We start from the raw sequence: 22,084 nt of genomic DNA on the forward strand, positions 1-22,084 counted from the left end.
ATAATAAATACAGAGGAAAAATAGACATTAATAGTTATTAAGAAAAATCTAATGGAAATGGAAGGACAAATATAATTTAATCAGTGGGAATTCATGTTCCTGAAATAGAGATCCCAAGAAATTAAACAGGAAAGCTGTTAAAAAACAAAACAAAACAAAACAAAACTATAAACAAACATATCCCTGAAATAAAGGAAGAAATTTGTTTTGATTATATGAATCAGAAATACTGTTTAAATACACAACTTCAAGACAAATTCTAGTTAATTTGCTAATTACCAAGATTTTAAAAATGAATTTTTCAAGTATCTTGGCTGAAAGAGCAAATCTCCCACAGATCAACAAAACAACACAATCTGTCTGGCCTCAGACTTTGCCATAACTAAATTCAATGCTGTAAGACAATAATGTCCACAAATTTCTGAGAGAGGAAAAAATAATAATTTCATATATAAGGGTAACAGGAAGACATCTCAAAACGTGAGAGAATTCTGAGAATATGCATTCTTGAGTACTTGCTAAAACAAACAAACAAAAACAAAAACAAAAAGGGAAAAAAATGCTTAATTTAAAAATCCATCCAACAAAGAGATGAGAAAATGTCAAAGATGGACCCATGGTTTTCAGCTTGTAGGAATAAGGTGAGGACACTGCCAAATCAGAGACTATTCCAATGGGCCCCAAACTGGCTTATCAATTATCCATCACTGTCCACATGACACATTGCTAATACTCCTGAATTGTGCCAACTCCCCAACTAAAAATTAAAAGCTTTACATCCAGATCCTCTGTTTTGCTGCTCTTCCCCTACCTGAACCTTCAACTTGAACTCAAGTGGATGTCCATATGCACTGTCTCCAGAACATGGCACATCCACCCCTCATTCTGGGTCTTTGCCCATGCTGGGAGCACATTGCCCCCTACCGTGTCTTAGCTTTGCCTCAAAGTCCTTTCACCGTACCCCCCTCCCTAATTGCCTAAGATCACAGAATTCTTTCACTTCCCTGAAAACAGGAATCATTCATTGTTGGACCACTCAGTGACACTTAGCAAAACTGTTTTATTGGTCTTTTTGTTTACCTTTCTTTCCCTTTCCTCCCCTCCCTTCTTAACTTCTTTCCTTCCTTCTTTCCTTCCTTCCATTTCTCCTTTTCTTCCTTCCTTTTTTAATTTCTCTATAGTTCTGCTAGTATTTTTATGTACCTATTTTGTCTCCTCATAGAGAGTCTAAGTCCTTCAAATACAAAAGGCATATTGTGCATTTCTCTCAGTCTTTAGTGCCTGGCATATAGCAGATTCTCCACAAATACGTGTTGATCGTGATGACAATTTGCCAAAAATCAAAGCACATTTGAGAGTTAAGTACACATAGTGCCTGGGTGGCTCAGATGTTAAGCATCTGACTTCAGCTCAGGTCATGATCGATCTCATGGTTTGCAAGCTCAAGCCCTGCTTCGGGTAAACACAAGCCTTGCTTTGGGTGAATCCCACTCTCTCTCTCTCTCTCTCTCTCTCTCTCTCTCTCTTTGACCCTCACTCACTTGTGCTCTCTCTCTCTCTCTCAAAAAAAAAAAAAAAAAGAGTAAAGCACACACAAAAACATAATTTGTCTATTCCAAAACCTGAGCTCATCTGATTAAATCACTGGACTCCAAACTTTTTAAATCTGTAATCATCTCATTAATTTTTTTTACTATATATCCCTAATATACTTACTAAAAGAATACTAACAAATTTTATATATTTATCTAAAAATATATTATGCACACAAAATATATACAAATGTAGAAAAGAGAAAATGTTAAAAGATAGCCTATATGAAATAAACAGAATGTATTTCATTGTCTCGCTCACATTGAGCGATGAATGAATATAATGATGAATCAATATTTCATTAAAAACTCCTTGAAAGTTTTGATATGTTTTGGGCAGCTTTGGTGTCACTCTCATATTGTAGCTTATGAGAAGCTTGTATAAGAAATATCTGTTCTTCCATGGAGTGCCTGGGTGGCTCAGTCTGTTAAGCGTCTGACTTCAGCTCATGTCATGATTTCACAGTTTGTGAGTTTGAGCCCCGCATTGGGCTCTGTGCTGACAGCTCAGAGCCTGGAGCCTTCTTCGGATTCTGTGTCTGCCCCTCTCTCTGCCCCTCCTCCACTCATGCTCTGTCTCCATCTCTCAAAAATGAATAAATGTTAAAAAAAAAAGTTTTTTTAAAGAAATATCTGTTCTTCCTTCTACTAGTTGTTTTGTTTATGTTTGGAAGATTGGTATCATCTTCAATCTGCATTTTCCTCCTGGAATCTTTTTAAAAATTGTTTAATGTTCATTTATTTTTGGAGAGGAAGACAGAGTGTGAGCAGGGGAGGGACAGGGAGAGGGGGGAGGCACAGAATCCGAAGCAGGCTCCAGGCTCTTAGTTGTCAGCACAGAGCACAACACGGGGCTCAAACTCACAAACCACGAGATCATGACCTGAGCCCTAGTCAGAGACTTACCCGACTGAGTCACCCAGGTGCCCCTCTTCCTGGAATCTGTTTAAATCACTTGTTCGCTTTTAAGAGTTAGTTCTATTCAGACTAGTAGTAAATGGACTTAATGCTCACTCCTTCTTCAGGATGCTATGTTTATCATATTTAACACTTAACTAATGTCAATCCATTCATGAAATACATAGTATCAATCCAAATGTGAACTAGCTTGTCAGAGCTACTGTCAATCCGTATATAATATATTGGCAGATGCTAATTTCTCTCTATATTTATATGAAAAATAAATACAAAAATCTCTAAAATGTTCTTCTCATGCCCCTGTGTTATCTTATGCAACCTTTGAAAAGGATCATATTATTTTCTTCACAGAAAGAGTATTTCACCCATTGTTCTGATCATTCTAGACTCTTTTTTTTAAGTTTATTTATTTATTTTGAGAAAGACAGAGACAGTGCAAGTGGGGGAGGGGCAGAGAGAGAGGAGAGAGAGAATCCCAAGCAGGCTCCTGATGTGGGGCTTGAAACTAAGAAGCCGAAAGATCATGACCTGAGCCGAAACCAAGAGTCAGACGCTTAGCTGACTGCCCCACCCAGGCACCCCTAGAATTTCTCAACAGTGGAAGCATAGTTAATCCTTACTGGTACTTCACAATAAACACCAAATTAATGCCATTAACTGTCACCCCTATCACTGGCCTCCTTTTCATTTGCTTTTATTTCTCCCTACACCTTCCTATTCCTCAGATCCTACCCTTACTAAAGACCCCATTAGTTCACAGGACTTGTTTTTGAAAATTTGTGCAAAAGATCTGTGTTGTGTACATTAAATATCATTGCTTCTAAAGAAACACTGTGCCAGCTCTTAATTTGAGGTTTAACTTTTTCTTTCTCGTTGGTTAGTTGTGCTTTTGCACCTGTCTCTAAGCTTGAAAGCATTCTATCAACTTTTAATGTAATTGGAAGTCTCCTGATTGGATATCAGAAACCATGTGACTTATGTTATTCTGAAGGCCCAAGACATATGCTAATATCAGTCAAACATGGGAGGTTTGGCATCAAAGGGCAGGGAGCAGAGTAGTCCTCACCTGGGCAGGTTAGTACGTCGGCTTCCCACCCCTACCCCACTCCCAGTAACTCTACGTGTGTTCCAGGCTAAATTACTTCTAGCTTCAGTGTCTGTGTTTATAACAATACCTACGTCTCAACATTGTTGTGAGAATTGCTTAAGACAATATGTGCACAGTGCCTGCAATATACAAGTTGCTTCATAAATGGTAACGGCTAACATTGTTATCCTTTCTATTATTAAACTCCTTGTAGGGCTGAGGAGTGTTCTCTTGCTTTTCACTAGCTTTTTTTTTAAGTTTATTTATTTACTTGTGGGGGGGGGGGACGAGAGAGAGAGAGACAGAGAGAGAGAAAGAGAGAATGAGCAGGGGAGGGGCAGAGTTCAAAAGGGAGAGAGAGAATCCCAAGCAGACTCTGCCTGGAGCCCAATGCAGGGCTCAAACTCACGAACGTGACACCAGGACCTGAGCCCAAACCAAGAGTCAGATACTTAACTGACTGAACCACCCAGGTGCCCTTTCACCAGCTTATTTAGTGGAGCCGCATGACTACCATCTACTTCTGCTCCTGTGCAAATAGACTTTTCTTTAAAGTTTGAATCTGCAGTAAAATTAAATGAGTAATTTTCTTGAAACACCTTGCAGGCTCGGTTTTGCAGGGAGCAGAGAAATGCATCTCCCTGATTCGAGGTGGGAGAAGTGAGTATGCAGCCAAGTTGGTGTGGGAGAGAGGGAACTCCAGTCCCGACGAGAAGGTATTTGCTGAGTGGTTAGAATCTGTGAAGGAAAATCCTGCTGTGATTGACTTTGAGGTAAGAGTAAGAAAGCTAAAGTAGTCCTCTAGCAAATCGTGCACCACACAAGTCCTTTTGGATTTTCCTCGCAGATGATAAAGGAAATGTCTTTCTTTAGTATACGTGCACAATGTACTTTTTAAAAAACGTTAGATTACACGTCGATTGCTTTTGCTTTTGAAACGAGCATCCTCCAGTACAGTATTTAGAATTCCTAGCACATATAAAATACCAGGAAGGGGAATTTGGTGAATACAATTGTTCAAACTTGCCTTAAATAGTGCCTTCAGCTCCCCGAGTATACAATCAATCTGCTTTGTGTGCTTTTCTTGCAGCTTTTTATTCAATGAGCACTCCTAAGTCTTCACTTATAGCTCTGTGGGATAAATGGGATCTTAGATCCACTTGGCTTTTTTTTCTATCACCATGGATTACAATGACCTGTCCTATATTTGCTGTGATTACATGAAGAGGTGACTTTTATTATGTAGGGAATACTTTGCCCACATATCAGTCCTATGCCATTTAGAACCAGTTTTGACTAAAACACAAGCACAGTTTTTAAAGCCCTCAAAGAAGCTGTTCTGCTCATTTCATTTAAATGGGGATAAAGGAGTTCAATCATTATGAAAGTAAAATAATTAACCCGCAACGTGAAGATACTTTGAGCTCTATAGGCTATGGTGGGAAAGTGAGATCTGGCCGCCAGGCTGGGCAGCTGTGAGTTATCCACTCCACAAGATAGTCATTCCTTTGAGGTTTTAAAATGTTAATAAAATGAGCTCTGATTTTGTGTTAGCTCCATTATTTGTTACTGTAATTCTTCCATTCATCCCATGGCCGAGTTCATTTCTCCTGCTCCATATTTTGTCATGGGGTTCTGCCAAGCGCCAATCCTGTCCCTGGCAAACAAGAACACAGAAAGCCTCTCCTCACCCTCTCTGGATTTTTCTGCTTGAATCAAACCTAATGAGGTTTCAACAGAGCATTCATGAGCTGCCCAACTCGCAGTCACCTCTCTCAGAGCCTTGATGCATGCAATTGGTGCTTCCTAAATAATGTGACGTAATGTGACAACACTGCCTGTGAGGCTTCCTTCATAATAGGATTCCAGGGAAAGTGAGCTCCAGAAACATCGCATCAGGGACAAGAGAAGCCAGAGAGCTTCTGGCTTCTAACCCTGCAGAGAGCTGCTCTACCCACTAGAGAAGGGAAAGAAAAGGATCCCCTACCCTCACAGAGAGGGTTTTTCTCCGCTGGTTCAACAGGCAGATGTGCTATATTCTACAATAATCCCTTGAAGTGTAGGATTTTCCAGACCTTTCCTCTCAGTCCGTGAGAACTGAGCAGGGATGGCAACATGTGCCACAGGGATGTGATGAACTGGACCTCCTCTCTACCTTCTGCCCTTAGCTTGCTCCTATCACCGACTTGGTGAGAAACATCCCCTGTGCGGTGACAAGACGGAACAACCTCAGGAAAGCTTTTCGAGAATACGCAGCCAAGTTTGACCCTTGCCGGTGTACTCCATGCCCTAATAATGGCCGCCCCACACTCTCAGGGACCGAATGTCTGTGTGTGTGCCAGAGCGGCACGTACGGAGAGAACTGTGAGAGACGCTCCCCGGATTATAAATCCAGTAGGTATCGCATAACATACTGGGGGGTAGGCCCCTTTTCTCCTCCAAAAGGTATTCTAGGTTGGTCAAATAAAACCAAATGTCTATTAACAGCTTCCACCTTATCCAAACTCGCAAGGAAGGTAAGTTTGTAAAAAGTTAGAGTTTGACTTTTGTCAAACAGCCCTGGTATGACCAAGTCTTGGCTGTAACCTACCAGCTATGTAACTTTGGGAAAGCCCCCTAGCCCCTCAATGCCCCAATCCATTCATCCATAAAATGGGGGCAATGCCAGCATGTACCTGAAGATTTTATACATGTACATATACATATATTGATATTTATATATTTATATTTATATTGCAGCACAATGCCTATAATATAAAATAAAATAATAAACTATACTATAAAATAAAATATGTGATACTGCTGTTATAACAGTAGAATGTTATAACGTAGAGTGACAACGGCTTTGTAACAAGAGGTAAATTAAGCCAACAACCAAAGTTTTCATTCAGGACTAAGTTTGGCTATCTCTAATGCTCCTTAGCAAGGGGATGTGTCATGGGGGTGAGAATATATTCTATGACCTTTAAAAAAGTAATCTGATACATATTCTGTTCAGAAGAAGTTCATATGTATACGTATCCGTATGCATATACATATGTGTGTAATATGGTGCTGATAGTTGAAAATGATTCATAATTGTTGCCATTTCATTCAGCCTGTGGGAACAGGAAAGGGAAGTCAGGCAAGGTGTCAGTCCCTCTCATAGGTAGTTTCCTTTCATCCTCATGATAACCCTGTGATATTCCTCAAAGAATCACACAGCTAAAAAGTAAGGAGACCGAGTTGGCCTGGCCTCACAGCCCCGGTTCTCTCAGCCTCACCTGGATGGGTGGGTGGGTTGCCTGTGTTCCAGATGCGGTGGATGGGAATTGGAGCTGCTGGTCTCCCTGGAGCACGTGTGATGCTACTTATAAGAGATCGAGAACCCGGCAGTGCAACAACCCCGCCCCCCAGCAAGGAGGGAAACCCTGTGAAGGGGAAAGACGGCAAGAGGAACACTGCACATTTTCCATCATGGAGAACACGTAAGGCTGGGTGCCGGGGAAGGTGTATTTTCCTACTGCTAAGTAAAGAAATAAGCCGTGTTTTACCTATTCCAACACAGTGTATTAGCAAGGTATTCGTGGGTCTGGCGTACCCATTTCTCTCCAATGCTTTCTTTACAAATATGCGTGCACCTTCACATATACATATGCACACGTATTTATTTTTCCCTTTTAGTGGACAGCCATGTATCAGCGATGACGAAGAAGTGAAAGAAGTAGACCTCCCCGAGACAGAATCAGATTCTGGGTGTCCTCAGCCAGTGCCTCCGGAAAATGGATTTATCCGGGTAAGCATCCTGACCTCCACTTCAAGTTTGGAGTTCAAAAAATAGAACTTATGGGGCTCCTGGGTGGTTCAGTTGGTTAAGCATCCGACCATTGATTTCATCACGGGTCACGATCTCATGGTTTGTGAGTTTGAGCCTCGCATTGGGCTCTCCACTCTCAGTGCAGAGCCCTTTTTGGGTCCTCTGTCTCCCTCTCTCTCTGCCCACCCACCCCCCCCAACCCCGGCTTGCACTCTCTCTCACTCTCTCAAAAATGAATCATTTTTTGGCTTCCAGTGATCCCCACTTTCTGGTATTTGTGCCCTTGTGTAATCCTCTCCCCTTGAGTGTGAGCTGGACCTAATGATTTATTTCTAATGAAAAGTTTATGGGGAAAGTGATGGAATGTCACTTCTAAGAGTCTGCTATAAAAGCCTGTGACTTCCTTCTTGTTTGTAGCCTGTCTTTGCATTTTTCTTTCATTCTTCCTCTGATGAAGCAGGCTGCTCTGTTGTGAGCTACCCCATTGAGAAGCCCACGTGGTCAGAGGTTGGCCTCTGGCTAATAACGAGCAAGGAAATAAGACTTTCTCAACAACCCTTGAGAAACTGAATCCTGCCAACAACCATATGAGTGAGCTTGAAAGTGAACCCTTACCCAGATGGTCCTTCAGATGAGACCATAGCCACATTGACAGCTTGATTACATACATGTGAGAGATTCTGAAGCAGAAGGCCTAGCTAAATCATGCCCAGATTCCTGACCCACAAAAGTTACAATGTATATTGTTTTAAGTCACTAAGATTGGAGGTAATTTTTACATAACAGTAAATAATTAATACAGTAAAAAAAAATGAATCATTTTTAAAAATTCCAAAAAATAGAACTTAAAAAGTATGTGTTTTCTTTTATGTAGGGTTATTATTCTCAGTTTAATCATCTTCTGTTGACTTAAAAATGAATACTTAGAAACACTCTACCACTCCTCCGTCTTGAATTCCCTGGAGAGGTCTTCATACTTGGTTGTTAGACCAAAGGACAGCAGTTTCCCTGGCACCACTAATTCCTAAACTCATGGTCCACTTATGTGAATGGAAAGTGGAACGTGACCGCAATATATAGGTTCGGATGACCTGTAAGAAATGCACAAATAAGATCTGACTGTTTATTCCTGAATCTGAGGAGAGTAATTCTCTACCTAACACACGTTTTCAGAGAGACAAACTAGTCACAGGAGATGTGGAGTCTATAATGCCTTAGGTTAGAAACCTGTAGAATTCTTAAGCAGTCAATACAGTTTTAATGCCTTTTAATTTTATCTTTATTACTGAGCTACAATGTTTGTATGATTAAAAATAACTAAATATATTTTTCAGAAAGGTCTGTGGCTTTAGATGTAAATTAGAAACATGTAATATTTAAAATTGATCACAGAAGGCATGTTCCCTAATTAATTTTTACTTTAAAAAAATGTTTTAGCTTTCTTCAACTCAGTAAAGCCTTTAAATTAATCTTTTTCCAACTGTATCATATTTATGATCAAAGATCAATAATCCTCAATTCTCCAATGCCAGCAAACAAATATCCATGGAGTATAGTCTGGGCTAATATACCTTCCGCGTTCGTTTGTCTTCTGTTGATTTTGAGTGGAGGAAATATTTGGGAGTGAGGCAATGTCAATCAGTCTTCAGAAAAGAGGTTCTCAAACTCTAGTGCACTGGAGGGCTTGTTAAAACACAGGTTGCTGGGTCTCGCGCCTAGAGTTTCTGATTCAATAGGTCTGGGGCAGGGCCCAAAACTGCCATATCTAACGAGTTCCCAGGAAATGCTGATGCTGCTAGTTCCAGAACCACACTTTGGGAATGAATCTTTTAAAACATGAGTCAGCAAACTAAGGCCCACAGCGGCAATTTGGCCTGCCATCTGTTTCCTGTTCTATTTTTTTTCTCTTTTCTTTTTTTTAACAAAGTTTCATTGGAATACAACCACACTTGTTTATTTACATACGTCTATAGTGGCAACAATGTCAGAGGTGAGTAGTTGCAACAAACAAAATAGGCTGCAATTGACTTTGGAGGCCCTTTATAGACAAAATTTGCTATTCCCTGGCCTAGAACATAATCCTCAAAATTCCATTTTGTCAGATCCAGATACCCACATACTTTTTGACTTATTTTTTCTAGCTGCTTACAAAAACTGTTAAAATGATCAACATTCTAATTTTAAAAATCGCACAAAGGCTTTAAACAGTGATTCATTGTTCTAATGACTTTTTTTATAAAATTAGATTGTATGTTTCCGTTCCCAGGAATAAATTCACCTTTTTTTCTGTTTTGCTCTTTATTACAGACCTCATCTCCACTGTCAGTAGTTTTTACTCAAAAGTAATACAATGCAAAGGAAAGGAGAAAACTGTGAGGGATGTCTAGAAGCAGAAATTGAGAGGACTCTGTCTCTGAGCAGATACAGGAGTTAACGAATGGAAAGAATCCAGGATGACCCTGAGGTGTTGAAAGGTATCATCCCTGGCATTGATAATGGGCTGGTTTCTATTTTAATTCTAGAATGAAAAGAAACTGTACGCAGTTGGGGAAGAAGTTGAAATTTCATGCTTTTCTGGATTCATGGCTGTTGGATACCAGTACTTCAGATGCTTACCAGACAGGACCTGGAGGCAGGGAGATGTGGAATGCCACCGTGAGTACTGGCCAAACTTTTTGTGCGACTGCTCTGAAGAATAAACGTGGCCCATATAGCTAGAGCAAAATCACACACTGAGATCAGTATATCATACTATTTTTTTTTAGTAGCTCTGGTGAAAAGGTTTAGTGAGCAGAAAATAGGATTCATCTGCTAACATTCTGTTCCAAAATATCTTCATATTTCACTTCTCATGCCCCTGTGTATTGGCCTCATAGACCCAGGACTACAAAGCGTGCACTTGCAAAGAAATCCAGGAAGTCCTCTAACTACATCTAACCACAGGCATCTGCCTTGCCTGATGTACAAATTAATGCAAATGAATGAGTCCCAGGAAGATGATACTCCTCCTATTCTTTGTGCATCAGAAATGTGATTTTATGTGAAATGCAGTTTTCTCTTTGGAGCCCATCCACATCCTTTACTGAGGAAGAGGGGAGGAGTTTGTAAGCTCCACACATACCCATTTGTAAGCTACAGTAAAGTCAAAGCAAAATTCACATAAGGCTCAAAAAGGGACCCCCAAAGGGTTATTAGGGAGAGTTGAAACCACTGTCAATCAGAACGTCTGCCTCTGTGCCATCCACAATGTGGTGACTTCCTCTTGGGAGGACCTGCTAGGGAGAAGAGGGGGGGAAATACTTTTTGAAAGGAGAAAGTCCCAATAATGCAATGAAAGTTGGAAGTTTCTGGAGCCACTTCCTTAGCAAGGGCACCTCAGATAGTTGAACGAACGGGAGCATCTCGGTGGAGGACTCTCTCGGGAAGCCTGGATCCTCCACCCACCCCAACCCCCAGCTTTCTGATCAAAACATGGCATTAAAGCAGCACCAATGCAGTAAATCCCACTAAAATCACCTCTTGCTTACATTTGTTGACTGTTCTGCTCCACTAAGCACATCTGACATGTTTCTCTGCCTGCAGGGACACAGTGCCTCAAGCCAGTTGTGCAGGAAGTTCTGACCATCTCGCCATTTCAGAGATTATATGCAATCGGTGAATCCATTGAGCTAACCTGTCCCAAAGGCTTTGTCGTTGCTGGGCCATCACAGTACACATGCAGTGGGGATTCCTGGACACCACCCATTTCAAACTCTCTCACCTGTGAAAAAGGTGAGTGTCACTCAGGATGCTAGCGTCTGCTGAGATGGTGCCCCCCCAAACTGGTAGTAGCATAGCACCCCCAAAACTGGTAGTACCATAGCATACTACCACAGGTAGTAGCATAGCATTCTTGAGGATGTTTTGGGAGAAGAAAGCAGAAGTTTCCACTCACAGGCTAGGTTTTCTATTTCAACCTGTGTCGTGATGAGATCAGGCAGCAGATAACAAGTTATTGGTCAAGCAGATATCTTCAAATTTTAGAAAGCAAGGTCGATTTTCTTTTCCAATACAATGTTTCAATATTTTGAGGGAATGCAAGCGTGGCCATCCAACAAAATCAGAATTAATGGTAAACTGAAAATCTGGCTAAAGTGGAGGGCCATAAAAAAGTAGTGCACACTACTTTTTAATTACCTAAGCATTTTATTTTAACTTAAAACACAGAAATGCATGATTATCCACCCATTTTCTGACATAGGACCAAGCTCTTATTTTCTTTTTATTTCTTTTTTTATTTTTTTAATGTTTATTTATTCTTGAGAGAGCAAGAACAGAGCACAAGCACGGGAGGGGCAGGAGAGAGAGGGAGACACAGAATCTGAAGCAGGCTCCAGGCTCTGAGCTGTCAGCACAGAGCCCGACGCGGGGCTTGAACTCACCAACTGCAAGATCATGACCTAAGCCGAAGGTGGACGCTTAACCAACTGAGCCACCCAGGTGCCCCCCAAGCTCTTATTTTCTAGTCTTCTGATTTCAGCTCCAAGACTTCTTCCTCAAATAAAACATATACATGACTCACCACCTATGTTATTCCCTATCAGTTCCTCTAAAACCATGTTTAATTGCAGGTGGGGTGCTTCTTTAAAAAACACCTCCAATTAGGTTCCTTCTCCCAATTCTGATGTCACTGAGCTGGGGAGGGCCTACTATTTGGCGTTTGTTTAAGATTTCTTCTAGCAAACCCAAATGCACGCAGAGTTGAGAACTGTTGTTTTGAAGAGAAGTAAAGTGTTAAAGTCACTTTTGAAACAAATTGACTAGAGAATGATTTTAAATTTCTTTATATACATAAATTTTATATATGAAATATACGTATTGTGTAATCTTTTGCAGTAGTCACATCCCCAGTGAACTCAAAGCAAAATTTTTGCAAATCATTTTTAATTGTTCAAAATTCCCAACTTTTTATTTAAAAAATTTTATCACTTGATACAGTTCATTAACTTACACAATCACAATAACAACTGGCCTAAATGGATTTGGAAACAAACAACACTGATAAGCCTGTAGCTGCAGAAGTGTCACGCTATGGAAGACAGTGTTGCCAAAGAGATTGCAAGAGGCCCTAGGTCTCTTGGTCTCTGGGCCAGAAGGAATTGGAGGACAGAACAGACACCGCGGATAGGTGGTGCAAGCAGGAAAGTTTATTAAAGCAAAAGGATACTCTTAGAGGAAGACCAGGTAGGCTCCAGGGAGCAAATGCCCCAAATTTCTTGGGTTTACAAGCTTTTATTATATTTTGAGTAATTAGGGGAGGTATATTCACTGAGGTAAGCAGGCTGCTTTTTTCAGGAATCTAGGTTCCACCCTTTTCCATTCCTTTTTTGGATTGATCACAGCTGTCATGGTGATTTTAGGGGCAGAGACCTTTCAGAACTGCAATGCAAATGATATTATAATGAGGGAAATGTCTGGGTGGCTGGGTGGCTCAGTCCGGTTAAGTGTAGACTTTTGGCTCAGGTCATGATCTCAAGATCAAGATCAGGTCATGATCTTCCAGGAGTTCTGAGCTGTCAGCACGGAGCCTGGAGCTTGCTTTGGATTCTTTGTCCACCCCCTCCCCCCACCTCTTTGCCCCTCGTGCTCTTTCTTGCTCTGTCTCTCAAAAATAAATAAATGTTAAAAAAATTTTTTTTAATATAATGAGGGAAATGTCTTCTGAGGATATAACAAAGCCTCACCTAGCTGTTGGTGGGGGATTTTCCTATTGCAACAAGTGGCCTCCCACACCCCCTTTAATGCAACTAAGGGGTGCCTATCTGCTTTGTCCCTCCTCATTACTATCGAACTGCCTCCTCTAACAAGAGGAACCCATAAACTTGGAAGTCAGGCAATTACCATGGAGGGACTGGGGAACCTAGCCTGGCAAGTCAGTTATTTGGAAGACAGTTGAGGGCATCTACTAATTCATATCTTCCAAATTTTTCAATTGTTCAAATAATGTCTCATTTTTATTCAGAGGGTCCTTGAAGATATATGTGAAATCAGCTATGATTAGGCCCATTTTGCTTACATAAAAGCAGAAGGTAGTGAGAGACTAAATTAAACCCGAGGTCAGGCAGTTTGAGTCAACAGGAATTGAGCTACAGTTGAACTCATTCCCCAAGCTCTTTGCCATGTGGCCTTCTTTATCCTCTTCTAGGCTATTATAATGCATGAAGAAAAGGGGGAAAGTTAACTTATTAAATAAACTTAAAATTACTGATAAAGAGATATCATGGGCGGCACCTAAGTGGCTCAGTCGGTGGAACCTCTGACTCTTGATTTCGGCTCAGGTCATGATCTCACAGTTGTGAGATCAAGCCCCACTTTGGCTTCTGGGCTCACAGCACAGATCCTACTTGGGATTCTCTCTCTCTCTCTGCTCCTCCCCTGTTTGGTCTCTCTCCCTCTCTCTCAAAATAAATAAGTAAACTTAAAAAAAAGAGAGAGATCATGGAAATTTGTGAGAACTTGAGGTTGATATTGTGGCTTGATTTCACTCAACTCCTGATCATATATATCAGAGGAACTACAGGCTTCAGAAGGTTAAGATCCTCCGGGTATCTTCAGTAGCATCTTCTCTATACAGCACTGTCCACACACACACACACACACACACACACACACACACACACATACACGCCCATGACTCTGTGTTTGGAAAAAAAAATTGAGATTATAATCTAATCTGAGAAAGAATGAAATGTTCTACATCTAGATAAAGTAAATAAATATCCTATCTTGTGTATTTTCTCTCCAACAACATTGGCAAAAAGATCAATGAGGGAAGTCAGAAAGAGAGAGAAAATCATCAATAAAACTGGGCACTCTTTCCTCTCAATGTGTGGAGAGCTGTGAGATAAAGAGGCTTTCAGGCCATCCCTGGTTAGGCAAAGGGTTTTAATTCTTTCAGTGTGAAAAAGGATTTTTGCTTTCTGAGGAATTGACATGGTAGGTGCCTCTACAGTTACTTTTTCCTCCTCTGAGAAATTGACACCTCCAGAAGTTCCCCTTGAGCCCAGCACTCCAAAGATCACACACAGCGTCTCGTTTCCATGTCATTCACAAACTGTTCCAGGCGGTGTGGGCAGCTGAGAGCCAGTTCTGACTTCAACCTGACACGCTGAGGGAGCAAAGACTCCTTGCCTGAGATCAGTGGCAACTTCAAATCAGTAATGACAAATACTAGGAAGCTGATTCTCTCTGGAAACGATGTATAGCTAGGGGTCCTTCCCTGACCTAAGTGTGGATTTATTTACAAAGGGCAAAGAGGAATAGCTCTACAACAAAACAAAGAAAAACAATCCCATGTCAATGGAATGCTTAGTATCTGAGGCCTTACCAGCCACTATACATCTCCATGTTCATGAAGGTTAAAGGCCAAATTTCATCAGAGGTTCCTGTGAGAGAATGATCATAGGAAACAGAAATAGCAGCAAAAAAGGAAAACCTACCAATTTTTATAATATTTGTTTTTGCCTCTAACATAAACCTCCTTCCCTTACCAAACCTTCCACCTTGTAGGCTAAAAGGAGTAACCATGAGGGGACACCTGGGTGGCTTAGTCGGTTAAGCATCCTACTCTTGATGCTGGCTCAGGTTGCGATCTCCACAATGGACCTGGACCCTGCTTGGGATTCTCTCTCTCTCTCTCTCTCTCTCTCTCTCTCTCTCTCTCTCTGCATCTCCCTGCTCACACACACACACACACACTCTCTCTCTCTCTCTCACAATAAATAAACATTAAAAAAAAGGAAAGCACCCTTGAGCTTGGTCTCCTGTTCTGCCATCTAATGTGGCAGGATATCTAGATATAGCTGCCTACTGCCATCCTTTGACAATTACTTGCTTCCAGAAGCCATTGTGGTTCTGTGGATGCCCAATCAGGTTCAGTCCTGGGAAGTCTGTTTCACACAACAGCTCACCTGTGGTTTCAATGATTCCGCGTAGAATAATAACAAATTTAAATCATTAGCACAGACTTCTCCACTGAGTTAAACCCAAATAGTCACATTTGTATGTATCTATTTTGATCTAGTTTGCTTGAGTGACTTAAAGACACCATAAATTTAACATATGCAGAGAGAAACTCTTGAGTCATTACCCCCCTCCCTAAAACTAAACGTCTTATAATATTTTCTATTACAGTTAAGGCACCAATGTCTATTATCTAATGCAAACTAAAAACCTAGAAACCATACTTTGCAGCTCTCATAACTTACCCACATTAGGCAATTTTATCCGTCTATCCTGATAAATATGTCACAAGTTTACCTACTTGTCTCCATTTCCAACTCAACATTTTGGTCCAAATTACCATCCTCTTTCACCTACTCTACTATAATAACCTCATAGACTGTCTACCCATAGCCTTCTTGGCCACCATATCTCTTCAAATCCATTCTCTGCATACAGAGGCCACAATTCATTTCTTTTTCAGAATCCGGGCCCGAGTTTGTCATACGACCCCTGACTTATACCACCAAAGACTTTTCATTGTTTATAAAATAAAGGCAAACGTCTTTCAAAAGCTCTATAAGACCCTGCACAGCCTGGTACACACTCACCTCTCTGGCCTCATCTTGTTCCATGCTCTTGTTTTTCTGCATTTCAACAGCATTGGCTTTCTTTCAGTTCCAGGAAAATCACATGCTGTCTCTCTTTGTAGAACTTCCATGCCTGATGTTTCCTTTGCTGTGAACACATTCCCTTTCTTCTTTCCATTTTGCCATTCTGAACCTTCCTCACTACGTCAGTTTTCCTGATTATATGCTTTCTCTTTAATAATGCTAATAATATGAGCAATTCTATTTGTATTGGTGTGTTTGATTAATGTCACTCGGCCCTCACAAAACTATAAGCTCTGTGAGCATAGAATCTGGGTGAAATTTTAGTCAGTCCACTATTTCCAGAACATAACACAGTGCTGAGAATATTGTAGTTTCCCAGTCAATATTTGAAGAACAAATGAACAGAAATTTCACAAATTCCATTTTCTTCAGTTCTCTGTACTTAACAGCAATTTTAGGTTGGAAAATGACAGCTCATGAGAGCTAGAAAAGACCTTTAGATGGAATATTTCATGACAACATATTTGGAAAAGGCAAAATGAATGCTCTAACTACAGATAAGTGAGAACTTTTCGCCACTGCCTTTCTACTAAATCCAAATGTATCGCTTGGAAGTCATGCTGTGCACTGTCCTTTACCCCTTTTCTTTTGTTTCAGATGTTTTGACAAAATTAAAGGGTCATTGTCAACCAGGACAAAAACAGTTGGGATCTGAATGCATTTGCATGTCTCCAGAAGAAGACTGTAGGTGAGAAATACTCTATGGACTGTATTTGGAAATTGGGAAAACCAGTCTCGTGTAACCAGTTTGATAGAGGAGCTGAGCTTCTTGAAGCACAAACACGAAACATATTAATTTTTCACATAACTGATACCCCCTGTGCTCTGTTGATTTCTTCCCCACTGGGTAGCAAGCTTTCTTAATTATCTGTCAGCCCTATTCCCTAAGTTTGCATGGAATTTGTTTATCAAGACAGTTTTAGTTTTGTTTATGAAGACTTATTCCTGTCCATAATTGGTTTCAGACTCAATTATCTCAAAGCCTTCCTCTTCCCCCTAACCACAGGGCAAGGTTGTGACTCCAAAAACTTAGAATAGAGAAAGTGGTATGAACATGGACTTCATGCATGTATACTCCCCTTCAGTTTATTTTTCATGCTGGGGTAGAGAGCACGAAGAAAAAAAATGAAAAATCCTGTGACCGCCATGACTAGATAGCTATCTCCTCTTTGTTGTTATAACTGCCTTTTCTTTTCTTTTCTTTTCTTTTCTTTTCTTTTCTTTTCTTTTCAAGTAATCTCTACTTCATTGTGGAGCTCTAACTCACAATCCCAAGATCAAGAGTTGCATTCTCCACTGACTTAGCCAGCCAGGTGCCCCTAACTGCCTTTCCTTTAAATGAATAAACTGAGGAGAGTTGAGGGTGCTTTTTTTTTTTTTTAATGTTTATTTATTTTGAGAGAGGGTCTGTGAAAGGGGGAAGGGCAGAGAGAGAGAGAGAGAAATTGAGGATCCAAAGCAGGTTCTGTGCTGACAGCAGAGAGCTGGATATGGGGCTTGAACCCACAAATTGTCAGATCATAACCTGAGCCAAAGTCAGATGCTTAGCCGACCGAGCCACACAAGTGCCCCCAAGCATCCTTCTTAATTTAAGGGCTTTCAGTCAGATTTAATTCAAAACAGTGTTAGCTAAAGATAAAATTTTGTTTCTCTATCTCACAAAATAAATGCAGAGGTTGCCAACCTAGGGCTCGTAAGGTAACTCTCGTTGCAGATAGGACCAAGGCTCCTTCCTGCTCTTGTTCCACCATCCTTAAATTGTGTCATGGTCCAAGATTGCTGTGCAGGAGTAGGAAGGGAGAAGACCAAAAATGGACATTTTCTCTGTTTTTAAGGAGAATTCTCAGAAGACCCATCACTCACTTTCATCTCATTAACCTTTTCTTATTCGTATGGCCACATACACCTTTGACTGGATGCATAGACATATTGAATAAAATTAGAGTTATATTACTGAGGAGAAGAAAGACTGAATGTTGGGAAGGGAAGCCAACAGACTGTGCCCAGTTGTTATCCTTCACCTTTAACACCAATTAGCTCTCATGTTCCTCTGTGCTGCAGGTGAACAAACACTTACAGGGACTGATTGATTGATTGATTAACACTATAGGGTCGTTTCCTGTATAATTCCACAAACATAATTCAACCCAGGGTGGTCCTATCTACCCCCCCCTCCTCAATCCTCACCAGGGTGATCCATCGTGTAGTTTCTTGCTGCTGGAGTCCCCTCATCCAACAGACAGCCTTCAGGGGAGTACCTGCAGCATTCATATTGCCCATTTAATGCAGAAGAAACTTCCTTCTTTGTCTTTCCAATACCAAGTCATGAGAATGCAGACTGTCCTCTGGAACTCTCTGAATTTCAGCTCTCCCCTACCTCTCTAGACTCTTTCTGTAGTCCTCTGTTCTCTTCTATACAACATCGAAGGTGTTTGTGGGACTGGCTAGCCCCACAGTTTAAGTTCTCTGAACACAGGGAGTGGCCTTTTTCTTCTCAGCTCTAGCACCTGGAGATAATTTTGCACCCTGATGCCCTGATTGTTAACTCAAAGATTGACATCAGAGAAGAAACTCAAATTTAGAGTAAACCAGCCCTTGTCCTCTCAACAAAAGAAGGACTGTAGCTGCTGATTACCTCCTAGCAGCAAGACCTAGCATCTACTTAGGGAGATTAAGCAAGTTACCCAAGGAATGATATCAAAACTGATGTACTTAATCAAAGTATACAAACACAATTGCAAAGCTATGTAATGATAGAAGACTCTGGTGCCGCAAATTAATGAATGTTAGAGAATTCTGAAGAGGTCCAGACTACATGGGCTAGGTTGATCAGGGCTACCTTCAAAGTGTGGTCAGGAATTAAACTGGACACAGACAGGCATAGAAGAGAGACAATACAATGCTGACTGAGCAGGGCATCAGATGCCAGCAAAGGAAAGGTAATCTTATAATTTTAGAAAATGATCAATATAACTGCCAGGTAATACGGATTAAGAAGGAAAGGAAAATAATTCTAGAAAGGAAAGTTAGTTGGAGTCAAATTATGGAGGATCTTGATTACCAGAATTTAAGAATTCAGACTTTGATTTGAAGACAATTGGGAGTAACACCAAGATTAAGGTGAAATTCTAGTGGCTTAGTTGGCTAAGCATCCAACTTTGGCTCAGGTCATGATCTCATGGTTCGTGAGTTTGAGCTCTGTGTCGGGCTCTGTGCTGACAGCTGAGAGCCTGGAGCCTGCTTCAAATTCTGTGTCTCCCTCACTCTCTGCCCTTCTCTTGTTCATGCTCTGTCTCTCTCAAAAATAAATAAACATTAAAAGAAAAAAAGATGAAATTCTAGAAAGATGAATCCCAGAGCACACAAGATGAAAGAAGAGAAGCTGGGGGCATGGGGCAGATGGGGAGGCGGGTCGTCAGAAAACTGGCTGGAAAGATTACATATTATATTGGCTACATGCCATCTCCTTTTTTCTAGTCTTCATATATAAATGCGCTCTTTCCTCTCTTGGGCAGCCATTATTCTGAAGATCTCTGTGTGTTTGATACAGACACCAACCATTACTTTACTTCACCTGCTTGTACGTTTTTGGCTCAGAAATGTTTAAATAATCAGCAACTCCATTTTCTACATATTGGTTCCTGCCAAGATGGTCCACAGTTAGAATGGGGTCTTGAAAGAGCAAAACTCTCAACCAACAGCACAAAGAAAGAATCCTGTGGCTATGACACCTGCTACGACTGGGAAAAGTGTTTGGGTAAGCCCTGGTGGTGACCACGCACTGGAAATGCTCTCTCTTAGCCTTCATCTCAACTAGTTAATCTTATTTGCATTTATATTCTCTCTCTCTCACACACACACACACACACAACCTTTCCTTAATCAAAAATAATTCCTTTACACTGTTTTATAAAAACATTTTATAAAAATTTTTTATTTAAATACAAAAACATAACCCACTCACTATTAGAAATAACTACCTTAGTAGTTTTAGTGTGAATCTTCCCAATTATTGTTCTATGCATATACAATCATATATGCATATACTACCCTTTAAAAAAAAAGTTTATGTATTTTGAGAGAGATGGAGAGCAAGCAGGGGAAGGACAGAGAGAGAAGGAGACAGAATCCCAAGCAGGCTCCGCACTGTCAGCAGAGTCTGCTTGGGATTCTGTCTCCCTCTCTCTCAAAATTGTCTAAATTTTCCTCTGGCATTTGAGACTGGGTAGGGCAACATAGCTAGAGCCTAGAGCCTAGAGTGAGTTCCTCATGGATACTAATTGCCAGAAACATCTTCTTCAATTTTTTTTAAGTCCTTCTGCAGTGCCAGCCTCCAAGGCTGGCAGTGTTAATCAGGCAGGACTCTCTGAGCCCAGTCAGGGTTTCTCATGGGTTCGGACACTGTTTCTCCCAGGTGGAACATTCTCCAACCTTCTACTGCTTCCCTCTCACCATGCATGGGGTCAACCAGATGTTCCAAGGTGCTCTGGGACTCATGCCTGCAGTCATCCATGGCTCCGAGCTAGACTCTCATTCCCAGAAAGCAGGGTATTTGCCAGGACTGCTTGAGATTGGCCTGCTAAGTATGGTGCTAACACTCTAATTCAGAGTTACTGTAATTGTTTCTATAGAGAGGCATCCCATTAAAAAAAATTCCCCAGGGCCTTATACACAGGAGTGGTCCTGATTATATTACTTTTTTTTTTAGGTATCATACTTCACATCTTATTTTCTATATTGCTGTTTTTCAATTAATATATCATGAAACTATTTTCATGTCATAATATATTATTCTGCTACATAATTTTCAATCTCTGCAAAAGTCCATGTGGACATTCTATAAGTTATTTAATCTTCTGTTAAGCGTTTAGATTTTTCCCAATATTTTGCTATTATAAGCAGTGCTATAATAGATAAATTGATCACAGATAAATCTATAATCTTAGATTCTTCCTCAGGATATACCTTAGAAAATGAAATGTATTGGTAAATATTATTTTCACATATAAAGTCTTTGTTGGCACAGTGTATCAACTTGCTTTCCAGAAATGTTTCTACCATATTATGTTCCTGTCTACAATGTATAAGAAAGACTGCCACCCATACCTTCACCAAAACTTTGAGTTATTACTTCTTTATCTTTCTGCCAACTTGATACTTAAGAAGGGGCATTACATTTCTATTTTCTGTAAGCGAATTGGCTATGGGCATTTTTGTTTGTGAATTGGAAGTGGAAACTTCACAGCAGTGAGTACATTTTCTCTAAGATGAAGTTTGACCCTGAAACAGTTCAGCTAAGCTTTATATAATACATAGATATGGGCCGAAGATCAGGATTTAGCAGAACTCAAGTATGCAGCTAGATTTCCTTTGTGACACATCCTCAAACAACTATCTTAGATTGAGACATAAAGTATATAATGGAAACTTGTTGAATTGTTACATTAAATTTTTGCTAAAACCACTTTACCTTTGCAAAAATAAACACAAAAACTTCAATGTTCCCTTGGCTCTTCAATTCAGTCCTGGAAAAGGAGACAGGTCTTATTACCCAAATCCACTTCCTTCCTGATCCACTTAACTCTGATTATCAAGATCCAGCTCCCCTGGGAGGTGGCAGTATTGAATTCATGACAGAGGGTAGACACAGGTGGCATAGTCCATAGGCCACCTGAGGGTGGCCACTCGGGAGGTCAATGTCTGAGACTTCTGACCTTCGTGCCATATCTGAACAAGGCAAGTCCACATAAGAGACAGCATGCCAGGGTCTGATATATATATTGCCCAATTCTGATCAGTATTAAATCACCTTGTGGCTAAATGCTACCATTCATTTTTAACTGCCAGACCAACACCATTACCCAGCTGACATCTCAGAAATAATGAGGTATTAGCGGATGTGATTAGTGTTAGCTTCCGTCCTTCCATTTTTATCATGGAGAAAAGATCTTCATGGAACTCCGTATTGCAATGATTTTTTTTTGCTCTTTTTCCACAAATTATTCTTTTTAAATGTGTCTGAGTAACAAATAATCTC

The 22,084-nt window shown here is 40.5% G+C and overlaps 1 protein-coding gene across 3 annotated transcripts in view; it reads left to right on the forward strand.

The window, feature by feature from the left end:
* Positions 1 to 22,084, forward strand: part of C6 (complement C6) — a 63,932-nt gene that overhangs the window by 38,913 nt on the left and 2,935 nt on the right. For 2 of the 3 annotated variants that reach the window (XM_015067581.3, XM_015067580.3), the window contains exons 10-17: positions 4,204 to 4,370; positions 5,766 to 5,991; positions 6,893 to 7,064; positions 7,261 to 7,372; positions 9,916 to 10,048; positions 10,976 to 11,164; positions 16,645 to 16,735; positions 19,563 to 19,804. In XM_015067581.3, the coding sequence (XP_014923067.3) occupies positions 4,204 to 4,370; positions 5,766 to 5,991; positions 6,893 to 7,064; positions 7,261 to 7,372; positions 9,916 to 10,048; positions 10,976 to 11,164; positions 16,645 to 16,735; positions 19,563 to 19,804 (1,332 nt within the window). Of the gene's footprint in view, positions 1 to 4,203; positions 4,371 to 5,765; positions 5,992 to 6,892; positions 7,065 to 7,260; positions 7,373 to 9,915; positions 10,049 to 10,975; positions 11,165 to 11,698; positions 11,957 to 16,644; positions 16,736 to 19,562; positions 19,805 to 22,084 lie in introns of those variants that run through there. The other variant, XM_053201128.1, reaches the window with a different exon arrangement.

Source organism: Acinonyx jubatus, chromosome A1 (assembly GCF_027475565.1).
Source record: "Acinonyx jubatus isolate Ajub_Pintada_27869175 chromosome A1, VMU_Ajub_asm_v1.0, whole genome shotgun sequence".
Taxonomy (NCBI): Eukaryota; Metazoa; Chordata; class Mammalia; order Carnivora; family Felidae; genus Acinonyx; species Acinonyx jubatus.